The 24,449-nt window shown below is 40.0% G+C and overlaps 1 protein-coding gene across 3 annotated transcripts; it reads left to right on the top strand.

The window, feature by feature from the left end:
• Positions 1–1,589: 1,589 nt before the first annotated feature.
• On the top strand, positions 1,590–22,453 carry plp2b (proteolipid protein 2b). Of its 3 annotated transcripts, none has more exons than XM_019349892.2 (5): positions 1,590–1,894; positions 4,699–4,854; positions 4,948–5,046; positions 9,583–9,679; positions 9,783–11,126. In XM_019349892.2, exons 1-5 carry the CDS (start codon positions 1,799–1,801, stop codon positions 9,794–9,796), a joined length of 462 nt encoding a protein of 153 aa, XP_019205437.1. In that variant the 5' UTR covers positions 1,590–1,798; the 3' UTR covers positions 9,797–11,126. The 3 variants fall into 3 exon arrangements, with proteins under 3 accessions (XP_019205437.1, XP_025757059.1, XP_019205435.1); XM_025901274.1 differs by lacking the exons at positions 4,699–4,854; positions 4,948–5,046; positions 9,583–9,679; positions 9,783–11,126 and adding exons at positions 18,808–18,963; positions 19,060–19,158; positions 20,903–20,999; positions 21,108–22,453 and having other exon boundaries at positions 1,619–1,894; XM_019349890.2 differs by lacking the exons at positions 1,590–1,894; positions 4,699–4,854; positions 4,948–5,046; positions 9,583–9,679; positions 9,783–11,126 and adding exons at positions 14,399–14,726; positions 18,808–18,963; positions 19,060–19,158; positions 20,903–20,999; positions 21,108–22,453.
• The last annotated feature ends 1,996 nt before the right edge of the window (positions 22,454–24,449 follow it).

Genomic DNA, 24,449 nt, shown 5'->3' with positions numbered 1-24,449 from the left:
GACTTGTGTATAACCAAATTTATAATATAAACGATCTCAGTACTTCACGATAGATCAAAGTTTTAAGACGTCGTAACAAAAAACAAAAAACATGATAGAAAACTATCACCACAGAAGCATTCAAAAAAAGATTGAACGAATCGCGACTCTCACTATAGGAAGAGAAGAGTGAGAATGTTCAACAACACAGCCGCATCAACAACATGAACAAGTACATTACCAGGTCACGATTACAGTGAGTCCGCAAAACGTTCAGCTTCAGCAGGAGACTTGAACGTGTTAGTGATGTTGTTGTGAACTACCCGAAGCTGGGCCGGGTAGCGCAGACTGCACGTCGCTCCGGAAGCGCTAAGCTTTTTCCTGACCAAATTGAAGGCCATCCGCTGCGCAAGGACCTCCGCAGTGTAGTCGGGGAAGATGGACAGACTCTCTCCATCGCAGCTCAACGGTGCACGTTGGCGTGCCAGACGCAAGACATGCCACACGTCTTTCTCATGATGCAACTTGGCTATGATAGCCCTCGGTCGCTGGCCAGCCGTTGGTTTTGGTCTAAGGGTGCGGTGTGCCCTCTCCACTTTTATCGGCTTAATAAAGTTGTCTTTCCCCAACACATCCAGCAGCAGGGATGAAACAAAGTCCGCAGGCTTACCGCCCTCAGCACCTTCCTTCACTCCAACAATCCTAATGTTGGCCCGACGCGAGCGCGCCTCCATCTGGCCTAGCTTGTCACGCAGGTTGTCGGTGGCCGCCATTAGTTCCTTGCACGTAACTTCAAGCATGCAAACACGGCCGTCCATTGTAGTAAGCGACTCATCGATAACATCTAGACGCTGTTCGGATGACCGGATATCTGCCTGGAGCTTAGACAGAGTAGACTCAATTGTGTCAAGGCGGGTCTCCATAGACGTTTTTAGGCTAGCGATAGCTGCTAAAATGGCATCGGTGCTAGCAGAGTTTTCAGCTACTGCTTTCTGGCAGTGTGTTGCGTCTTTTTTAGGCGGCATGTCGACCAGTCTTTATCGTAGTCGATGCAGATCAGAAGGGCTGTTGAACAGTTAAGTAAAGAGGCAGGGTGTCACGTTAAGTGTTGGAAAATAAGAAGAAAAGTGCGGAGCTGAGAAGAGTGCGTCCTACTCCATCAGTGTACACGAGCGCCCCCCCCCTTGTTTTCACTTTTAAAGGGAGACGGGGAAAGTATGTAATAAAGCAATATATTTGTAAGTAAACTTGTAACTTGCATGGTTTCTTTTGCTCTCTAGCAACCCATTCTCTTCGTCCTACATATAGTTTTTAAGGATTTGAGCGCTCTGTGCAAATATTAATAAAGCACAAGCACCATCACAACAATCTAGTTGTTTATTTGCAGTTAAATAATCCCCAGCAGCGCCACGGTATAAAGCAAATTTTAACAACCTAAAATGACATAACAAAACATTAAAATAATTTCGGGTAATTGCAGTGAAACAGCTCCCTTTGAGGAAAGCGGTAGCAAGCCAACGCCCGCCGCTGGTTCCTTGTCCCTCCCGCTTTTAGAGTTTCCGCAGAGCTTCTGTGGTCGTGCTGGAGTCCAATCACAGCATTTCATCAAGACCACTTCTCGGGGAAGTTGATTCCGCCTGAGGGGAAAATAACAACTCGCCAGTTTAAGGAAGAGCAACGATAAACCGCACCAGGGCAGCACTCTCTAAACTTTCCTCCACTAAAGAAAGAAAGAAGAACATTTGTTTAATCTGCTCGTAGTTGGGGGTCGAATACACGCAGCACACTGTCTGTTTAGTGAACTTTGGTAAAGTACAGAATGGCCGATACAACTGCGTCCGGCTCTCCCAGCTGCGTGGAGAGGCTGAAAAGCTACGTGAAGACCCAGAAAGGGTTCATCCTGGCAGCAGAAATAGTAAGTTTGTTCTCACTGTGATATTTGTGTGCAGTTCTGCTGTGATGATCCACGTTTACGGCTCACAGATATGGCTTTAATATGCTGCGTGTAAAGCTTACTTGTAACTAATCAATAATTTATAGATGGCTAAGTGGATTTATGTTCTGTATCTATTGATTTTTTTAATCACTAATGTGTCATTTTCCCTTTGCTCGGTTTTCTTCTATTCTGTTATTCACATTTCTCACTCTAGTCTGTCTACATATATCACACCGGAAACGAAGCGCCCTACAGGACATGTGCGCCTTAGCATATGGTCTATAGGTGCGCCTTAGCATATGGTACTTCCGGTGGGGAAACTCCTGTAGGGTGCTTCGTTTCCGGTGTGATATTCGCTCCTTGGTTACTGCCGCTTTTTCCAAAACAAGTCAACCAGATGGATGAATCAAGGGGTGATTTACATTTCTCGAGATGTCTTGGGCATTTACGGAATATATATGTAGATGCTGTTCACTGACCTGTCGATATTTTTCCCCCGCGCCTCAGAGCAAAACCGAGAAAGGATTCAAATTCTCAGTATTCGCAAACAGCGGCCCCTCGTTTATCGCAGGTGTTATGTTCTAAAAATAACCAGTGATAGGTGAAATCAAGTAGCCAATTTTATTTTTTGATGATGCAAAACGTTTCGTCGACATTGTTGTGTTTGTTGGGGAAAAACGTACAAACATACAGTACTGCCCTTCAGAGTCACACTGCTAGCGATCGATGCAGCGATTCTGTACTGTACAGGAGAGACGCCACGGAGGAGATCGTCAGGACACAATGTGATGTAAAAAAAAAATCAAAAAAATAATGCAAACTTGCACTAAAAAATCTGCGAAACAGCGAGGTGAAAGGTGAACCGCGTTATAGTGAGGGACCACTGTAATTTTGAAGGTAAGTCACAACATACCCTTCGTAAATACTAATGTATAGAAACCCTTACCAGCAATCATTCATTTTTTGTGTGGCTTTTTATCACGGTTTGTTAATATGCTGTGTAGGTGTGTACTTGACTAGCTGATATCGACATAACGGGGGAAACATCTGGCTTTGACTATTGTTTACCTGTAGTTTGAATGCTGAACATTTCTGAATGTGGACGATGTGTCTTCTGATTTTGTAATGCAGTTCTGCTTGTGTTGAGTGACGTAAACAACTGATCGATCTAAACTCTTTAAGCGTCAAAATTGATCATTCGATTTTTTTTTATGACACAACAGTGGTGAGTGTTCCCACCTTCTGCTCTTTGTAACTTAACGCGATCTTTCCGTTTTTGTGTTTTGGACATGATTTTGGAGTATATCTTCGCAGTAGATAAAGCTACCGCAAAGTAAAGCTACCGGAAATGTACAACCATACATCCGGTCTCAAACCAGGAAGTTAGCATTTTCTCGTGCACAGGGGCCCTGTCTTTTTTTTTTTTTTTCTAACTTTATTTATCACATTTTAGACATACAGTCAAGTAAAACAGGAATCACATAAAAGATAACATTGTGATATTACAATGAGGAACAAAGAGAGTGACAGGAATAGTGAAACAAAAGTGAGTACAAAAATAAAATAAAACAAAATAAGCGTCACACTCGCGGAAGCCGGTATACCTACCGAAATGCCGTGCATTTATCGAGACTTTCAACCCCAGATAGGCCAGTTATGGATCTTTGGATCCACATTATGTCAGCAGCTATTCTCCACCATGAACTATGTTAAAAACAAACAGCGCTCACGCCTCACAGACAACAGCTTACAGTCCTGCGACAAGAACTCCTCAATAGAGCTTGAAATAAATTCACAACATTCTTTATCCGCCAGAAGGAGAGAGTTAAATCTCCAAAGTGGAGGACTACGTTTATAGGTAGAAAGTTGAACATCCAATAGCAGAGGAGAGTGATCAGATATTACAATACCAGAATAGTCGGAAGAATTAACACATGAATTAAGAGTTCTGTCGATGAAAAAATAATCAATCCTGGAATAAGACTGGTGGACCTGGGAGAAAAACGAAAAATTTTTGATTGAAGGGTTGCGAAATCTCCATGGATCAACAAGATCATTCTGTTTCATAAAATCTGAGAATGTTTTAGACATAGATGATGGAGTCAAATTATGAGGACTAGATCGATCCAAGATTGGATCAAAAACACAATTCAGATCACCACTGAGTATAAGCAAATGTGTATTCAGAAAGGGGATGTTACTCTGCAATCTATTAGCGAAATCAGCATCATCAAAATTCGGGGCATATACATTTACCAACAAAACCTTTTTCTGCATTAGGGTACACAAACTCGTTTTAAGACCAGAGGTGATAGATCTTTTAGAGCGGTGGCCCCCAGGTTGTGGAATGCTCTCCCTCCATCATTACGCTGCCTTGATTGTATTTATTCTTTTAAAAAGCAGCTTAAGACTCATTTATTTAGATTGGCTTTTAATTAGATTTGTGCTGTATGTTTGATTATTAATGTATTTTATGTATTTCTGTTTTATTACTGTGAAGCACTTTGTGGTTTTTATCCTGTGAAAAGTGCTATATAAATAAATTGATTTGATTTGATTCATTTACTGTCCAGCTGGACGTGACAGCTCTATAGACAGATTATTTTCTGTTGCTGTGTGACGCTACAAAAATGTGCAGTCCTATCTCAGAGAAATTGCAGGTGATTTTTATACCTGGAAATTCTAACAGGGTAGAGGAATTTACGCAGTGTGGGTGTTAGTTTCCTGTGAAATTTACCCTGATATCAAGTCTTACCTTCTATTTTCTCTCATCTCTGTCTTAGCTTGTCAGTTTTATCATCATCATCTGCTATGATTCTTCCTGGTGTGGAGGCTTTACTACGTTGCCCATATGTAAGATGACCTTCGCCACGATCTTCTTCATCATCTTCATGATGGACCTGGACAAGCAGATCCTAGTGATCAACTGGGTCTGGACTGTGAGTCCACACACACATAACTGCATGCACACCCTCTGACACATTTCTGTGCTAAATTGCATAATGCTTCATCTTTTGCTTCCCTTTGTACAGGATCTGTTCCGTGCTGCGGTTGGTGCCATCTTCTACATCATCACCTCTCTGATCAATCTCACTATAGGATCTAGGGATGGAGCTTGTATGGCAGGCGCGGTTAGTTAAGCCAGAATGACTCAGCCTGAGTTCTTAACTGCATACTGAATCCGCTCATATTTATTTCTCTGTTTATTTTGACAAGTGATGGCTGTTACCCCTGACTAGTTTCGGTGCTGCCAGTTATACATGTGAAAACTGAATGCCTGGTGTTTTTTGTCACTTTTTTTGTCACTTTTTTTGTGTTCAATATGAAACACCCAGACTTTCTGAAAAAGCAGGCACTCAACACTGAGTAATGTCTTGATGCATTCTCAATCATCCAGGAAAGTAAATCTCCAAAAGTTGAATCTGTTCATCTGGACGTAGCGTTTTGTGGGAGAAACGTTTCATCACTCATCCAAGTGACTTCTTCAGTCTCAGCTGACTGCAGGTTTCCCCAATCTTATAAACAGTACATTTGCATAATGACTGAAACCAGCCCACTGAAGGAACAACGGGCTGGGAGGTCAGTTCCTTAATCATAATTATGCAAATTCTCATGACCATTGATCAACAATCACTGACCAAAGCCCACTGATCAAAGAACACTGATCAATGGCCATGAGTACCATTCACAGAGAGTTGGGGAATGGCTGCAATCACAGCATTGTAAGATGGCGAAAGATGTACCCTTAGGCCCCCTCCTCGATTCAGAGATGGTCTTTCCCTTTTCACGTAAATGGCCTCCTTGACTCCGCGCTCAAACCAGCGTTCCTCCCTGTCCAGGATGTGTACGTCCTCATCCTTGAAAGAGTGTCCACTGGCCTGTAGGTGTAAATAAACTGCAGAGTCCTGGCCTGATGAGGTTGCTCTTCTGTGTTGTGCCATCCGCTTCGCTAGAGGTTGTTTGGTTTCCCCGATGTATAAATCCTGGCAATCCTCCTGGCACTTAACAGCGTACACTATGTTACTCTGTTTGTGTCGGGGGACCCGATCCTTGGGGTGGACCAGTTTTTGGCGCAGCGTATTTTGGGGTTTAAAAGCCACAGAGACCCGGTGTTTAGAAAAAATGCGTCTCAACTGTTCCGATACTCCTGACACATATGGGATCACTACAGGTTTTCGCTTGGGCAGCGGTTGTCCTTCTCTCCTGGATCGGCTGGAGCTTTCTTTAGGTGTCTTTCCAGCTGAAATTGAGATCTCGATTATTTGACGATATTTATTTAACAATAACAATGTATTGAATAATGGCTTTAAAGATTGTCAAAAAATAATATAAAATAGTGTGCAAATACTGATTACAGTGCAAAAGTTTGCAATATACAAAATAAATGAAAAATGTAAACATCTATGTTTAGTGAACTTCAAAATACTGCACAATATTTGATCCGCGTCTGACTCTGCGAACCCATAATGTTTCCACCAATGTTCCCTCAAATATTTCATGTGTCTGAGCGAACACACAAACTCCCTGAGCGGTCCCTTGGACCACTGTGAGCGACATCAGACGCGTGCACTGTGGTCACGCCAGCATCTAATCCATCCAAGTTACATGGTTCATTAAAATAATCAAATTACAGCATTTACATTTATGTTAGACTACTTTTAATTAACTGCTTTAGCCCACTTACAATGAAAATGTAAAAAATCTTGTTCATGACCTGTGTAGTATGTTAACACTATTGGAAGTAAAAATAACTTGAACTCCAATTTTGAAAACACAACTTTCTTTCTTTTTTTCTTTTTTTTCATAAAGCTCTGACTTGTATAATGAGTATAAGTCTGTGGTCTGGGAGAGTCCTGTAACTCTCTGTCTGCCAAATACAGTATTTAATGACCAATATTGGGCAATTAATTATATAGTTACTACTTCAAAAAAGTAACTCAGTTTGGCAAACAAAGTTTTTTGCAGCTATTTATTTTTTTTTAATGCAGCCAAGGCGTTTTTTTAAATAAACATTTCAAACTATTTACAGAACAATCAGCTGTTCTGCATCAAATCTGATGCCACACAAATTATTTGTGCCACTCCCAAAAATAATTTCTTTACCACTATGAGATAAAGGAGAACAACAGCCTGATACCTGCAGGCCTGACAACAGGAGATGTATCACTCCTGTAACACCTGTAACATTCAGCAGTCGCCTCATTGTTCTGACACACACAACAAAACTATTGACTACACCACACACTAACTACACACTAACTACACAAGATTTGCGCTAAACGTCTCAAATCTCTCACATCTCAGAACACCGCCGTCACTCCTAAAACTTCCCCCCGTCTCTTATCAACTAGATGCCACGTTGCCATATCATTTTTTGATTGGTCGACACGGTACTTTTTTCGACCAATAGGAAAGGGTGGGGGGTTTTTTGGTTTTGTTTTTGCTCACAGGCGGAGAGTGCTTTCGAGCGTTTTCCTTATAAAACGCCGTTTTTACCGTTTTTTCCCGCAGTAAATATAAACAACGATAGTATTCAGGAAGAAAACCAAACATTGCATATATTTTTATCATAACTCTGGTTTTACGTGGCCTATCAACACAATTTAAAAACTGGTATAAAGTCCACACTTTTTCCGTCAATTGTTCTGTCTGTCCTGCTCACATCTCCAATGGTTGTACACGTTGTCATTAATGTGGCTTCACTGCACATCAGCCACGCCGCTTTGCTAGCTAAAACACCGGTGTCGGCACATAAGGACGCTGTCATAGCCTGTCAGCGACGTTGATTGGCTGCGTATATACGAATGTGAATCGCATTATTGGCTGGACTATAGGATAAGGTGGCATCGTTCTAATTCCATACAGGAGCAGCCAGTCACTTACTGACTAACACTGCAAAACAGAATTGTTAAAGTTTTAATTTTAATTTCAATTCAGGTTAGATTTTTTTTGTGCGCAACGCAGATTTTCTGTGCGCAGAGACCGTGCCAGCAGTGCGCAATTGCGCACGTGCGCAGCTTAGAGGGGACATTGGTTTCCACACCACTGAAGTCGTTTTACCTCTCTTTTCAACCAACGGCATTCTTTCTTCAGCAGACACTATCCTCTCCTCTCCAAATAACTTCTGCTTAGCTTTCCGAGCTTCCCTCGGGTCCTCTTAATTGTTGTGACGCGTGTTCAAAACGCAGAGAGGTGCGCTCGATTTGCCACACGGAGCAGCGCGAGACTAAAGCACGAGGGAGGTGCTAATAATCGGCTCAGTCATTTTTAATGATCGTTGAAAACCCAGATCGTAATCGAGATTAAAATTCGATTAATTGAGCAGCCCTAATTACAGTGCATTGGGAGTCAGAGGAGGAAAGGCGTAGCTGCACACAAAATTGGTGCCTGCAACCACTAATTTTATTAACAATGTAACGGTGTTATTAAAAGCCTTTGCAATGAACAGAGAACAGAGTACACCAGTTGCCAGTCTGGGTTCAAAAACTCATTTGATATCAGAATCTGTGGTGCCATAACTGTTTACACACAGTAGAGAAACATATTTTTACAAAAATGTAAAAAAAAACCCCAACAACCCCATTTTAAATGTGCTTTATCATTAGCTTTTGCCTTTGAGCAGGATACACCTGTAACTTTTAAAAACTTTGCATGCAAGTTGCAGATATGTGGTGTCCTGTCCAGTATGATGTCATGCTTATATCATATGTCACAAGCATGATAGGGACCAGGGACCCTGAATTTGATAAACCTTTAAAAAGATGGGAGTTAATGTAGTTTTTTGCCATATACTACTGGATGTACTGACAACTGTCACTGTATTACTTTGGTCATGAGGTCTGGCTGAACATACTGCTGCTCTCACTGAAAACAGTCAGTGCAGAGTCACAAATCCTCAGATGAACAATGAGCAGTTTTGACGAGTCCCTTTGAGTGAGAGAAGTTGATCATTCACTTATATAAAAGATGGACACAGCTTGTGGGGCGGAAAAGTGAAGCCAAAGCAGAAGTGTCTCAAACCTGCATTCTTTGTAGTGACCAGCAGGTGGCAATTCTTTTTGGTTATAGAGATATCAGGCTATATGGATGATCTCAGTAAACACTTTGATGAGATGGAAAGGGCAGTGCAGCTTATAGTATGTGGAAGTGTTAATACAGTTAATTTCTTACTGGAAAACTGAAAATAATGCATGAACAAAATGGTAAGAGTGAGCCTGTAACTGCATCACAATCTCCGTTTCCTTTTACACTGAATCAGAGGACAATACATATTATTGTGTCGGTTTTTGAAAGATTTTGTTTACTATTTATCAGTTTACTTTTTTAAAAATGAACTAAGTGGGCTTGATATGCTCCTACTGACAGTAGATTTTCTGTATGTTAAATATAAATTTCATATCTCATTTCCCCACCACAACCATCCTCGTGGTATGCTATGTCTACACGTAGTCTTTTGTATTAATCACGTGTTTAGTCCCAAACATGTGCTGTGCAGCTGTATATCAGGCACAAGCCTGTCCCCACATTGGCTTCTTCATGAACCAAAGTGTCTAATAGTGTGAAGAGCACAAAGTCTTCTGGCACTTAACTTTAACAAAATACTGATAATTTATTTAGATTATATTTGTGTTAGTTGTGATTCTGATTGTCATTTCTTGGATTCTTAGGTGTTAGGGTTGTTCGCTGGGCTGATATTTGCATACGACACCTACACAATCTACCTCCAAATCCAAAGTACCAGACAGCACCCAGCAGCTCCAACTGGTGAGAAAAACACAGTTTTTATTAATGCATTCAAAACGCGTTCTTGGCTTTATTTGATATGTGCAATTTTCTCTAATGTCTTGACTGTTTTTGTTTTTAACAGATGGCAAAGTTTAAATGTTCTCAGACAGAAATACTTCTGTCAAGAACACAGAAGAACCAAAAGCAGTCATTTGGGCAAAGGTTAACAGAGGAGCGGGTCAGAGAGGAGGATGGACAGTAAAATGAGCAAGTCACAGTTTAATAAATGCTGCTGCATGGCCTGAACAGATGAAATGTATCTTAAAGAATGAAGCCAGAGAAGAAGATGACATAGCCTTAGTGAGGGGTGCTGGCATCTGTCTGTATGTCTACTCCATGAGGGATTCCCCTCTCAAACTTTTATTCCAACCAGACCAAAAAGGGAAACATGCCAATAATAGGGAACACTTTAATTAATGCAGAGAGATTATGAAAGAGCGACCTGGCACTCAAAGAATCCTCAACCGATGCTTCTGAGATAATTCCATAACAGCAAAGACGCTGGTAAAGTATAACCTCCTGGGTGATAAAAAGCTTTTTAAAACATTATTTTGGGGGCAGCAAACTCGTAAAGCACTCTTTTTTTCCAAGTGTCAACTAAATCACTGAAATAAGAGTTCATTTTCATAATCCTTTAAAATATTCTCCCCATATAAGTGCCCAATGGTCTTATCAAGATGCCAAATGGCCAGACTTGCTTCTAGGAGGACTTTGGATGATGTCATCATGCAACTTGTCTAATACACCTGTCTACTGTGAATGGACTGCTGTAGTAAATAGTAACTGTGTTATTTGGGTGTCAGAAGCAACTGACACAGAGGTGGTGCTTTTTGAATCATTTAATATTATAAATGTCTTCTTGGGGGACTTTTTTTTGTACTTTCTCAGCTGGTTAAACCTTTGCTTTTCTGTTATTTAATAGTGTTCTGTGTGTTTTACAGTGCCTTAAAAGTCTCATTCAGAGTAACCAGTTCCCTCACCTTCTTCCGTTTCATCTTTTGTTTCTAAGTACTAAAACATTTGATTTCATTTTTATTAATCAGCAATCTTTGGCCGTTTTTCTTCTAGAGTTTTGGAATTTAGGACCCATAGATAGCCCATTAACTAAACAACCACACTTTTATTATTTAAAATTACATCATCGTCCTCAAGTTTTGTCTACAGCTCTTGGATTCTTGCTCAGGTTATGTATTTTTCTTACATTTATAACACATTTTTAAGGTGCTACAATATTTTTCTGTTGACATTTTATACTGCTCAGTAGCACAGTCCATTTTTTGAACATGCTATGTTAACATTAGGATATGTACTGCGAGTGTTTCTTCAACCCCTTTAGTGTTTTTCCTTTTTTTTTTCATTTTAATATGCTTTACAAGAGTTTGTAATTCAAAAGTTCAAAGGGAAACAAAAGCCATTTTACCACAAAGAGAATCAGTTTTCTGGATTGCTCTGTACACTCATGTGTCCTTCTAAATTATCTTAAAGTGCTTCATTTACAAGTGTATACAGTCATGGTAAAAGGTACACTATCTATTCCAAGGTATTGCATATCAGAACACCTGGCCCTTGTCGATTCGATCCACGATTCGATTCGATTTGAATCAGGGAAATTTTGCCTCAGACAGTCAGAAATATTATAATTCAGATCATGCATCAGTACATTTCCATATTTCTATATCTATTAAAAGAAAGGTGACACTTGCGAGACTTTATCAAAGGTGTAAGCATCACAGCAGATGCCTTTGTGTCAAAGTAACTGAGAATAAAACACAGAAAAACATGAAGGAGATTTTCCGGCCCTGGGATTTTATAAAAATATTCTGCAGTAGATCAAAAACGAAAGAAAGCCATTAATCAACATATGAACATTACCTGATGCTGCTGAAGTGAATCAGAGCAAAGTTACAGAGCTTTTATTAGAGACACAGCTAAGCGTTTTCCAATTTTGCATAATTTTAAAAAGGTTAAATTTGTTCAGAAGCCTATTTAACAGCAGAAATTAGGTTTTATTTTCGGAAGTAAAAGGAAAAGACAGCGGCCGACAGCGCTGTAATAAACGGTAGACTTGTGCGTAACAAGCAAGCGAATAATGCAGAAAACAGATTTTTAGTCGGGAAACTTTTCTTGAAGTATAAGAGAGAGAGAGAGAGAGAGAGAGAGAGAGCTGTCCATGAAGTGTGATTTTATCGTGGTGGAAGCAAAACAGCAAAAGTCAGAGGTATTTCATGACAATGTTTATGTGAAGCGTAGTTTGGATCTTCTTTTGCTGCTGGTTCGGCAGGGCTGGACTGGGACAAAAAATCGGCCCGGGCATTTTGACTAAAGACCGGCCCACCAAGTATTATGGTAAAAACCATAAAGCCTTTGAATGAAAACAAACGTTGTTGTGACAGTGATGTACACTGTCTTGTTGGTATATATGTATCAATCTAGAACTTAACTTAAACCTACACCATCCTCCCTATTCTGGTATTCTAAACAGTACTTAGCCGAAACCCAAAGACTGCTTGGTCAAGTTAACCTCCTGAGCTTTCTACTACACATGGAGGAAACCTGAAATTAAGACAGAGAAGACTAGAGGTGAGACATGACCATTACTGAATATTAAAAATAATAAATGACAGATTTAGTGATATTTTCATAAACTATTTATTTACCACATCAATAAACAGCATGGCAGGGCAAAATATTTTTTCTAACATGGCAACCTTTAAAAAGTGAAAGGAGACAGAAAGAAAGGTGAGAAAGAATAAAACTTCCTCACTCAAAACTTACCATCAAAACTTAATTTTGATGGCATTCTACACAGTACTGGTACAGTATCTAGAAAATGTGGGAAAATACTGGCATCATATACAGCACTTACTTCTGAAGAAATTATGTTGGGACCCTGAAAAAAATTACTATGTACAATAATGGATTTCTATACATTTGACATCAGATGAAAACTTTGGTTGTATGATTCAGATAATTATTTGTTAAAAGCTAGAAATTTTAAATGAGAATAAGAAAGAAACGTATTTTTTGTTCCCCCCTTTCCCTGTTAATGCCCTACCTGCCCCCCCTGACAAAACTTTGCTAGATCCGCCCCTGCACAGTTACCAGCTGTCAGCTACTTAGAAAAGGATCCTGGTGTTATTTGTCTCTCAGAAACAGTTCATAACTTCCCTTCAACCCTTCATCCCTCCAGCATACATCAGCTGATACTAGAAATTAATATTAAATAAATTCTAACAACAGCTCATCAAGTTTAAAGGTGCTTCTGTTGTTTAACGCGACCTCCGCTGGTTTGCTCTTTCTGACGCAGAGAGAAAAGCCGATCAGCTGATCATTGATCATTGATCAGCTGATCGGGACAAATCGCGTTGCTTTTCACCTCAACTTTAAAGTTCGACCTCCTCGGCTGTAATTGGTCCAGCCCAGAGTCGATCATGACCAACTGGCCAATACACCACTATTCATTTATACCGTTGAAAAAAATAAAAGAAATAAAACCCCATCGGCCCATAAAAACGAAAAATCACGAGCGGCCCACCGGGCAAATGCCCGGTATGCCCGATGGCCAGTCCAGCTATGTGGTTCGGTCAATATTGTTTGGCGAGAGATAAAACCTGCAGCTCAGAATCTAGCGCAAAAAAGGCGTAAACACAAAGCAGGGACTCGCCGAAACATCAGAATCAGCGAGCTGTCGGCTTTCAGTCCCGACCGTGTCCCTGCCGTCGGGCGAAATCTCACTGATTCTGATCCGTCGGCGGGTCCGCGCTTGGTTTTTATGTCTTTGTGCAGAATCCGTGTTCTTGCTCTCATTTACTGTTTTAGCTGTTTGGTGGTTGTTGAAATTTTATGAGGTTTAACCTGACATTCTGGTATTTCGGGCAAAATAAATTTATATAAAAAATCGATTCAGGATTTTAATGAATCAATATCACGTTATCCAAGCTAGAATCAAATTTAATCGATAAATCGATAATCAAAACCCACCCCTACTACTAACCACAAAACAAGTTTTCCCATTTCTCATAATACCATCTGCATCAAGACTCCACACAAGGCTGAAAGTGTTGTTTTCTACATTGGGTTTATTTCTGATCAAACACCCTGCACTCCTCATGCCTCGTGCTCCTCGTCGCTGCATGCCATTTGCCACCCCATTAGAAAAAAACCTGGAAACGCCCCTGTTCAAGTGCAAGCTGGCATGTCGCACTTTTTTTTTCTTTTTTTGCTCTGCGTGTGCGCAAAGTCAGCGAATGTGTTGCAAGGAAAACAATGAAAAGAAAAAAGCTGCCGCTGGTCTGAAGCTCTAGTCTTTTGTTTAGCTTCCTGTCAGCCTTCTTGTTTTCACTTTTTAAGGGAGACGGGGAAAGTATGTAATAAAGCAATGTATTTGTAAGTAAACTTGTAACTTGCATGGTTTCTTTTGCTCTCTAGCAACCCATTCTCTTCGTCCTACATATAGGTTTTAAGGATTTGAGCGCTCTGTGCAAATATTAATAAAGCACAAACACCATCACAACAATCTAGTTGTTTATTTGCAAATTTTAACAACCTAAAATGACATAACAAAACATTAAAATAACTTCGGGTAATTGCAGAGAAACAGCTCCCCTTGAGGAAAGCGGTAGCGAGCCAACGCCCGGCAGTGAACTCCGCCGCTGGTTCCTTGTCCCTCCCTCTTTTAGAGTTTCCGCAGAGCTTCTGTCCGATCACCGCATTTCATCTAGACCTCTGCTCGGAGAAGGTGATTCATCCGCCTGAGGGGAAAATAACGACTCGCCAGTTTAAGGAAGAGCAACGATAAACCGCACCAGGGCAGCACTCTCTAAACTTTCCTCCACTAAAGAAAGAAAGAACATTTGTTTAATCTGCTCGTAGTTAGGGGCCGAATACACGCAGCACACTGTCTGTTTAGTGAACTTTGGTAAAGTACAGAATGGCCGATACAACTGCGTCCGGCTCTCCCAGCTGCGTGGAGAGGCTGAAAAGCTACGTGAAGACCCAGAAAGGGTTCATCTTGGCAGCAGAAATAGTAAGTTTGTTCTCACTGTGATATTTGTGTGCAGCTCTGCTGTGATGATCCACGGTTAACGGCTCACAGATATGGCTTTAATATGCTGCGTGTAAAGCTTACTTGTAACTAATCAATAATTTATAGATGGCTAAGTGGATTTATGTTCTGTATTTATTGATTTTTCTAATCACTAATGTGTCATTTTCCCTTTGCTCGGTTTTCTTCTATTCTGTTATTCACATTTCTCACTCTAGTCTGCATAAGGAATGAAAAGTATGTGCTTTCTCAGAGGTTCAGGGATTCCACCTGTCACTGCTGCTCCACTGTTTTTGCTTTTGGCACCAAGGAGCTGAAATGCTGATCATTAAAGGTCACATAGGTTACCTCAGCCCACCGTCTCACGTGCTCACTTACAGGCTGGATATTGTCTGTAGCCAGAGTAGCAAAATGTAAAGTATATCACATTATTGGTAGTATAAAGGCTCATAAAAGGATTTTCCATCTCACATTATAGGTTTGCACATCTGGCTCTGGTTAACAGGACTGCATGCACCCCGCAAAGGCAGGAATAGAAGTATAAATGCAAACAACCTACAGATCCTAATAATAAACTGTCGTAGTGGCAAAGTGAAATGACTTCTTGTCTGGGAATACTGTTGTACTTTACTGTCCTTGACCACTATTTTCACATGAACGCCTTTGTTTGCATTTCACAGCGGTGTGATCTCTTAACACATGAGTCACTTTAAGCTTAAATGCTTTGCATAAGTTCTGTATTGTCAGTGGATGATCCTCTAAGTAAATTTACTTAAGTACTGTACTTAATGTCATTGCACTTCCACTGCTTTTTTTCTATGTGTTGCAATTTACAAACTAAGATTTTTGTTATAGAATCTAGTCAGCTGGTGAAATATAACACAATGTATGAGAATGCAAAACAATCAGCACCACTTGGAGACGGATAATAACTTCCATATGCATACTAATAAGATAACAGTACGGATTGAGTAATATGATTACAGAAGCTTTGGAATATAGGACTTTTACTTGTAGTTGATTTATGTTTCCTTCAGGCAGACACTGAATACCTTTTAAAGTGTTTGTCAGCTTCACATTAAGCTCATGCGTCGAAGTTTTATCACATCACCCTACATGGCTCGAGGGAAATGACTTGTGTAAAACAACCAAACATTAAACTGTACAAATTGCCAGATATTTCCTGTGTGTTTCTGCTTTAATAGGTTCACTGTTAACATAGATCCCAAATATTTAATACCATTTATCCACCCGATAAAGGATAAATTGAACGTAGTAAATTGCAAAGACAAAAGGAAAAACAAATAAAACTGGTCGGCATTAATATCCAAAACAAAACGTATTAATGCGTTCCCACTGAGTAAAACGGAGAATGCGCTTTTTTTCGCCGATCAAACTTTTTGCTCTCATAGCTCAACAAGCTCATTATAAAGCAGCCCCTCAAATGTTGGTGGTCAGTCGTCTGCCCGCTGTAAACCCCCCCCCCAAAAAAAAATCCGCTTTGCCAGGTAATGGAAATTCCAAGCTGGTGTGAAGTTTTACCCTGGGAACAAAGAATGCGTGAAATGTTTAACACACACATCTCTGGTCTGCCATTCAAGGACAGGTTTGCTTTATGCTTCACTGAACACCCTTCATAGTTTGTTTCCTCTCCTACTCATTACTTTACTGGAAAATGATAAACTCAGACGGAAGTCATCTGATGGTGGATATCTGAAATGCTTTGGAGTGTAGGGAGAATGACTGTGGGAGCAAACAGGAAGGCGAATGTGATTACTGCTTATTATGGGTGTTTCCAGTTTAATAGGAAAAGGGGTATTTCATCCCAGCAGGCAGGGATGCAGAAGCATGCCAGTTGTTAAACCAAAAATTTGAAGGAATAAACTTCCTGACTTCACGCACAGTATTTTAGCCTCAAGGTTTCAGTGCATCACCAAATTAGGTTTTGACCTATTTTTTTAAAATTCTGCCTGTGAGCAGCATGACCATGCATGAACATGTTTGTAGTTGCAGAGCAACTCGCAGGTCACAGTCACACCCATGTAACGCATGTTTCACATGGTACAGTTAAGCCTGTGGCAATGAGTTGTGATGAGCTAATTAATGGCCTTGTCTATAATATTAAGAATGTGAACTAGTTCCAGTGACTGAAGAGTGGAAATCCGTTTTTAGTGATTCAGGTTTTTTTGGGGTGGGTGGGGAATGCAACGTGTATAATGGATACAAATGAGTAGTTTTAAGTAAGAAGAGTGATGAAATAAGACAGGACTTTCCCTTCTTGCTCTCTGCACACATGCTATCCACTTTAGCGAGCTGAAAACCTAAGTGACTTCCCTAGCAACTGTTGCTGTTTGGAATGGCTCTGCACTGTGTACTACGTCTTTGCCCTCATGTTGCTGCTGACTATAAATAGCCAGCCGTTCACAACAGTTTCCCTCCAGTCACTTCAACGAGAGCAGCTTATTATTCTGATTTGAAAAGATCCTGCCTGGGATCTTTTAAAGCTGCCCGGTGCAAACAGATCGACTGCTGTGTGCAAAACATAAAGGTGTCAACAACTCAGGGACTTTCTTGTTCAGAGGGACTCTTGTGTAGTGGGTGTTTCTCTGTGCGACGGCCTCCTCAGTAGCCACTGCTCTCAGAGCAGCCGCCTCGAGCCCGAATAGAGCTTCTTTTGTGTAGGGCCTTGGCCTCAGCCTCCTGACTGCACTACAGAGGCAGCCTGTGCCAGTCTCAGGAACACACGAACTACTGATGCATCTGAGTTGCTGGCTGGCTGTTCGTGTGTGGGGAGGGGAGGCTGTAGTGACAGATGTAGGGGCTGGTGTCAAGTCAGTTAAATCATGCGTGGATCATATAGACTGCTGTGATTTGACACTGTCTCCTGAGTTGTCTGTGTCTGAGAATAAAACATTGCAGAGTGCAACTGCCTTTTTTAGATGCATGTCAGAGTTAAGAGTGTGATTTTATTTAATAAGTATTACAAGAATAGGTTGTTTGAACTATGATGAATGTAACCATAGATTATGATGTGATGTGCTTTCTTTAAAAGGCTCTGGTTCAAAAAAGAATCATACCTAATATAAGATTTAGGGTAAAAAAGTAAGTATATATATTTTTTTAAGTGTTAAGATGCTTACGTGTTTAAGACCTGCAGTGATTAATTAGTAAATTCATTAGTTAAAAGAAGGAATATCATTTTTCACTCCTATGCACCATGAATTTAATGTTTTAATGTAATTTCCGCTTGTCCTATATATGCAGTCTTGTTTGTTGGCACGTGTGTAAGTGACTCAAACCCTGCTGTGAGGTTTAAACACAAATGTGCAGGAAAAGGATTCACTGAATGTTGTCACAAATCAAATAAAATGAATGCCAGTTAGTGTGTTTTAGCAAATATAGTTGTTATACTTTTGAACCTTTGAAGTTTGCTCTCCTTCACGGCTGTCATATAACTTTGTGTGAAAGCATCTACCCACACAGTTTGACAGCGGCAACAATAGTGATATTGAAAAACAGACTGATAGTGAGCTGTAGGCTGCCTGAGTTTATGGTTTCTCCACACTGGCCGCATTTCATTGGAGCGAGAAGAATGCATGCTGACTTTTTTTTCCCTCATATGGAAAAATATGATGAAACAATCACTGGCTGTAAGTCTAAGATGAAAGCAGCGTGTGATAGGCAGACACTGTGCATTATACTCTGTTCAGTTGTCTCACTCTAACAGTATTTTGTCTAGAAAATAATTTGTTAGCATGAATAGCTGTTGTCATATGAATGTTGACTTGGAAGTAGTCAAGTGGCTGCTGTAAACAGAATAATGATGGCTTTGTTGGAGTCATTTACTGTCCAGCTGGACGTGACGGCTCTATAGACACAGATTACTTTCTGTTGCTGTGTGACGCTACAAAAATGCACAGTCCTATCTCAGAGAAATTGCAGCAGATTTTTATACCTGGAAATTCTAACAGGGTAGAGGAATGTAGTCAGTGTGGTTTAGTTTCCTGTGAAATTTACCCTGATATCAAGTCTTATCTCTTCTTTTCTGTCATCTCTGTCTTAGCTTGTCAGTTTTATCATAATCATCTGCTATGCTGCTTCCGTGTATGGAGGCTACTCTGCATTGGCCATATGTGAGATGATCTTCTCCATGATCTTCTTCGGCATCTTCATGATGGACCTGGACAAGCAGATCCTAGTGATCAACTGGGTCTGGACTGTGAGTCTGCATACACATAACTGCATGCACACCCTCTGACACATTTCTGTGCTAAATTGCATAATGCTTCGTCTTTTGCTTCCCTCTTTTGTGCAGGATCTGTTCCGTGCTGGGATTGGTGCTGTCCTCTACATCATCACCTCTCTGATCAATTTCATTGGAGGATCTGGGGATGGAGCTCGTATCGCAGGCGCGGTTAGTTAAGCCAGAATGACTCAGCCTGAGTTCTTAGCTTTATACTGAATCTACTCATACTTATTTCTCTGTTTATTTTGACAACGGATGGCTGTTACCCCTGCTACCCTTGCTGCCAGTTATACATGTGAAAACTGAATGTCTGGTGGTTTTTTTTGGTTACTTTCTGTGTTCAATTTGAAACACCCAGACTTTCTGAAAAAGCAGGCACTCAACATTGAGTAATGTTGATACTGCAATACTTCCTTCCTTTCTAAGACAAAAAAAAATCCCGATGTAACACTGAATCCACATGTCATTTAGTTTGAATGATAGTTTATTCTTGTCAAAAACAGGACACAGTGATGACTGGAAATCAGTCTGAAACAGCGAACGAGCAGCATTACAGTGCATTGGGAGTCAGAGGAGGAAAGGTGTAGCTGCACACAAAATTGGACCCTACAGCCACTAATTATATTAACAATGTAACGGCGTTATTAAAAGGCTTCGCAATGAACAGAGTACACCAGTAGCTAGACTGGGTTCAAAAACTAATTTGATGTCAGACTCTGTGGTGTCATAACTGTTTACACACAGTAGAGAAACATATTTTTACAAAATGGAACAAAGTCTTTTGGGGGGTTTTTTAAGCAAAAAAAAAAATATATATTTTTTTTTTAAAGTTGCTTTATCATTAGCTTTTGCCTTTGAGCAGGATACACCTGTAACCTTTAAAAACTTTGCATGCAAGTTGCAGATATGTGGTGTCCTGTCCAGTATGATGTCATGCTTATATCATATGTCACAAGCATGATAGGGACCAGGGACCCTGAGTTTGATAAACCTTTAAAAAGATGGGAGTTAATGTAGTTTTTTGCCATATACTACTGGATGTACTGACAACTGTCACTGTATTACTTTGGTCATGAGGTCTGGCTGAACATACTGCTGCTCTCACTGAAAACAGTCAGTGCAGAGTCACAAATCCTTAGATGAACACTGAGCAGTTTTGACGAGTCCCTTTGAGTGAGAGAAGTTGATCACTCACTTATATAAAAGATGGACACAGCTTGTGGGGCGGAAAAGTGAAGCCAAAGCAGAAGTGTCTCAAACCTGCATTCTTTGTAATGACCAGCAGGTGGCAATTCTTTTTGGTTATAGAGATATCAGGCTATATGGATGATCTCAGTAAACACTTTGATGAGATGGAAAGGGCAGTGCAGCTTATAGTATGTGGAAGTGTTAATACAGTTAATTTCTTACTGGAAAACTGAAAATAATGCATGAACAAAATGGTAAGAGTGAGCCTGTAACTGCATCACAATCTCTGTTTCCTTTTACACTGAATCAGAGGACATTAAATATTATTGTGTCGGTTTTTGAAAGATTTTGTTTACTATTTATCAGTTTACTTTTTTAAAAATGAACTAAGTGGGCTTGATATGCTCCTACTGACAGTAGATTTTCTGTATGTTAAATATAAATTTCATATCTCATTTCCCCACCACAACCATCCTCGTGGTATGCTATGTCTACACGTAGTCTTTTGTATTAATCACGTGTTTAGTCCCAAACATGTGCTGTGCAGCTGTATATGAGGCACAAGCCTGTCCCCACATTGGCTTCTTCATGAGTCTGAACCAAAATGTCTAATGGTATGAAGAGCACAAAGTCTTCTGGCACTTAACTTTAACAAAATACTGATAATTTATTTAGATTGTATTTGTGTTAGTTGTGATTCTGATTGTCATTTCTTGCTTCTTAGGTGTTTGGGTTAATCGCCGGGCTGATATTTGCATACGACACCTACACAATCTTCCTCCAAGTCAAAAGTAACAGACAGCACTCAGCAGCTCCAACTGGTGAGAAAAACACAGTTTTTATTAATGCATTCAAAACGCGTTCTTGGCTTTATTTGATATGTGCAATTTTCTCTCATGTCTTGACTGTTTTTGTTTCTTTTTTAACAGATGACAGAGTTTAAATGTTCTCAGACAGAAATACTTCTGTCAAGAACAGAAGAACCAAAAGCAGTCATTTGGGCAAAGGTTAACAGAGGAGCGGGTCAGAGAGGAGGATGGACAGTAAAATGAGCAAGTCACAGTTTAATAAATGCTGCTGCATGGCCTGAACAGATGAAATGTATCTTAAAGAATGAAGCCAGAGAAGAAGATGACATAGCCTTAGTGAGGGGTGCTGGCATCTGTCTGTATGTCTACTCCATGAGGGATTCCCCTCTCAAACTTTTATTCCAACCAGACTAAAAAGGGAAACATGCCAATAATAGGGAACACTTTAATTAATGCAGAGAGATTATGAAAGAGCGACCTGGCACTCAAAAAATCCTCAACCGATGCTTCTGAGATAATTCCATAACAGCAAAGACGCTGGTAACAGTGTAGCCTCCTGGGGGATAAAAAGCTTTTCAAAACATTATTTTGGGGGCAGCAAACTCGTAAAGCACTCTTTTTTCCAGGTGTCCCCTAAATCACTGAAATAAGAGTTCATTTTCATAATCCTTTAAAATATTCTCCCCATATAAGTGCCCAATGGTCTTATCAAGATGCCAAATGGCCAGACTTGCTTCTAGGAGGACTTTGGATGATGTCATCATGCAACTTGTCTAATACACCTGTCTACTGTTAATGGACTGCTGTAGTAACTAGTAACTGTGTTATTTGGGCTTCAGAAGCAACTGACACAGAGGTGGTGCTTTTTGAATCATTTAATATTATAAATGTCTTCTTGAGGGACTTTTTTTGTACTTTCTCAGCTGGTTAAACCTTTGCTTTTCTGTTATTTAATAGTGTTCTGTGTGTTTTATAGTGCCTTAAAAGTCTCATTCAGAGTAACCAGTTCCCTCACCTTCTTCCGTTTCATCTTTTGTTTCTGTTTACTAAAAAATTTGATTTCATTTTTATTAATCACCAATCTTTGGCCGTTTTTCTTCTAGAGTTTTGGAATTTAGGACCCATAGATAGCCCATTAACTAAACAACCACACTTTTATTATTTAAAATTACAGCGTCATCCTCAAGTTTTGCCTACAGCTCTTGGATTCTTGCTCAGGTTATGTATTTTTCCTTACATTTGTAACACATTTTTTTAAGGTGCTACAATATTTTTCTGTTGACATTTTATACTGCTCAGTAGCACAGTCCATTTTTTGAACATGCTATGTTAACATTAGGATATGTACTGCGAGTGTTTCTTCAACCCCTTTGGTGTTTTTCCTTTTTTTTTTTTCATTTTAATATGCTTTACAAGAGTCTGTAATTTAAAAGTTCAAAGGGAAATAAAAGCCATTTTACCACAAAGAGAATCAGTTTTCTGGATTGCTCTGTACACTTTTGTGTCCTGCTAAATTATCTTAAAGTGCTTCATTTACAAGTGTATACAGTCATGGTAAAAGGTACACTATCTATTCCAAGGTATTGCATATCAGGTCACCTGGTCCTTGTCAGGTCTATAAAAATTGGGTAAATACAGCACGAGATAAAGAAAAAGATGACGTGACATATGCAGAAGCAATCCTGAGAAAAACTAAATACACTCCCATGATTCAGTCATGGAATGACCTTTACTAGCAATAACTTGACGTAATCATTTTCCGCATGACTTTATGATTCTCCTTCGTTGCTGTGGAGGAATTCTGTCCCACCCTTCTTTGCACCATTGCTTCAGTTCATCGAGGTTCGCAGGTATTCGTTGATGACCGGCTCTCTTAAGGTCCCACCACTGCATTTCAGTCAGGTTGACGTCTGGACTTTGACTGGGCCATTGCGACACATTCATTCTTTTCTATTTCTCTTGTAGATTTGCTGGTGTACTTCAGGTAATTTTTCTGTTGGACAGATGGCCTCAAATTTAACTCTAGATATTAGTTATACAGCAGAGTTCAAGTCACTGACTGCAACGTGTCCAGGTTTTGTAGCCAACAAGCTGATCAAGACCAGCTCAAATCAACACCTCTACACCACATTTGGTATGAGGTGTTTGCGTTCAAATGATTTTGTGCTGTGTTTACTTTTTGCATATTGTGGCACTGTGCATTATTACCAAACCTCTCCACTCTGGACACATCTGTTCAAAGGACTTCCAGAAGTCATGTGGTTTGTTCAGCTGCAACTTTGCAAATCTAAGTAATGCTGTCATGTTCTTTTTCGACAGAAGATGCTTTCTCCCTGCAACCCTTCCAAACAAGCCACATTTATTTAATCTTTTTCCTAATTGCACTGTCATGAACTTCAACATTTAACTGAGACTAACTTGAGTCTGAGATGTAGAAGTTGGGCATCCACTCCTGGAAAGATTGCCAACTGTCTTGAATATTTTCCACTTGTAAAAAATCGTTTTCACTTCAGAATGATAGATTTCAAATTGTTTTGACATGGTCTTATAATTCTTTTCAAACTGTTGGCAATCAAGGAAAGGTCATCAGAGATCAACCCATCAAAATTGATGGGCTGCTTGTCTTGTATTCATGTAAGTTTAAGACCTACAAAGGACCAGATTCTTTTCATTATGACATGAAATGTAAAATCTTGAACGAGGAGGAGGATGTACTTTCTTTTTACCATGACTACATTTTAGGTACTGTGTATTTGTACTCTAAACTGTTTTATATTTAACTGCCACTAGATGGAGGCAGTCTGCAACTCTTCTATTGTGAACTGTTTTTCCTTATAAGCCACTAGGAAAGCCAATAGTGTAAAACCATCTAATATCAACAAAGTTATGGTGGTGCCCCTCATCAGCAGGGCGATATTCAGATACGACCAGAAATTACTATTATTTGACACAATTCCTGCCAGGATCTGAATGACCTTGTACAGCAAACATCTGTGATCTGTAATCTCGTCTGAGTTTTTTCTCTCTCCCCTAAATATTATTATTTTTGCAGTTTGTACATGCTGCCCCTACTCTTAGTTCTGAGATTACAGTGTGTTTATGTAAATCCTTTCCTACTTTGTTTTGAGCTTTGATGCTGCTACCTTCGAATTGCAATAACCATTTCATGACCCGTGTTATATTAAAGACCTGCAGTGGAATGATAATCCCTTGTTTGGGGTCATGATGGATGTTATCAAACTATTTCCCACTGGCACTCGAGAGTAATATTAACCCGCCACCCCCCACCCTAACCCCATCTGTGTGCATATTTTGTCGCCTCATTAGGAATATTTAATTTGAAGCTAAAGCCAACGTGGCTGACTTCTCTTGTGCTCTGAATGTGCGTATTTTATAAAACAAAATGTGTTGGTAGACTTTACAAAACGTTGCATATATCCATGTCAACTTCCTTGTAGCCAA

Source organism: Oreochromis niloticus, linkage group LG20, assembly GCF_001858045.2.
Source record: "Oreochromis niloticus isolate F11D_XX linkage group LG20, O_niloticus_UMD_NMBU, whole genome shotgun sequence".
Taxonomy (NCBI): domain Eukaryota; kingdom Metazoa; phylum Chordata; class Actinopteri; order Cichliformes; family Cichlidae; genus Oreochromis; species Oreochromis niloticus.
The sequence above is the reverse complement of the archived record's forward strand: the minus strand, read 5'-3'. Positions and strand labels throughout refer to the sequence as shown.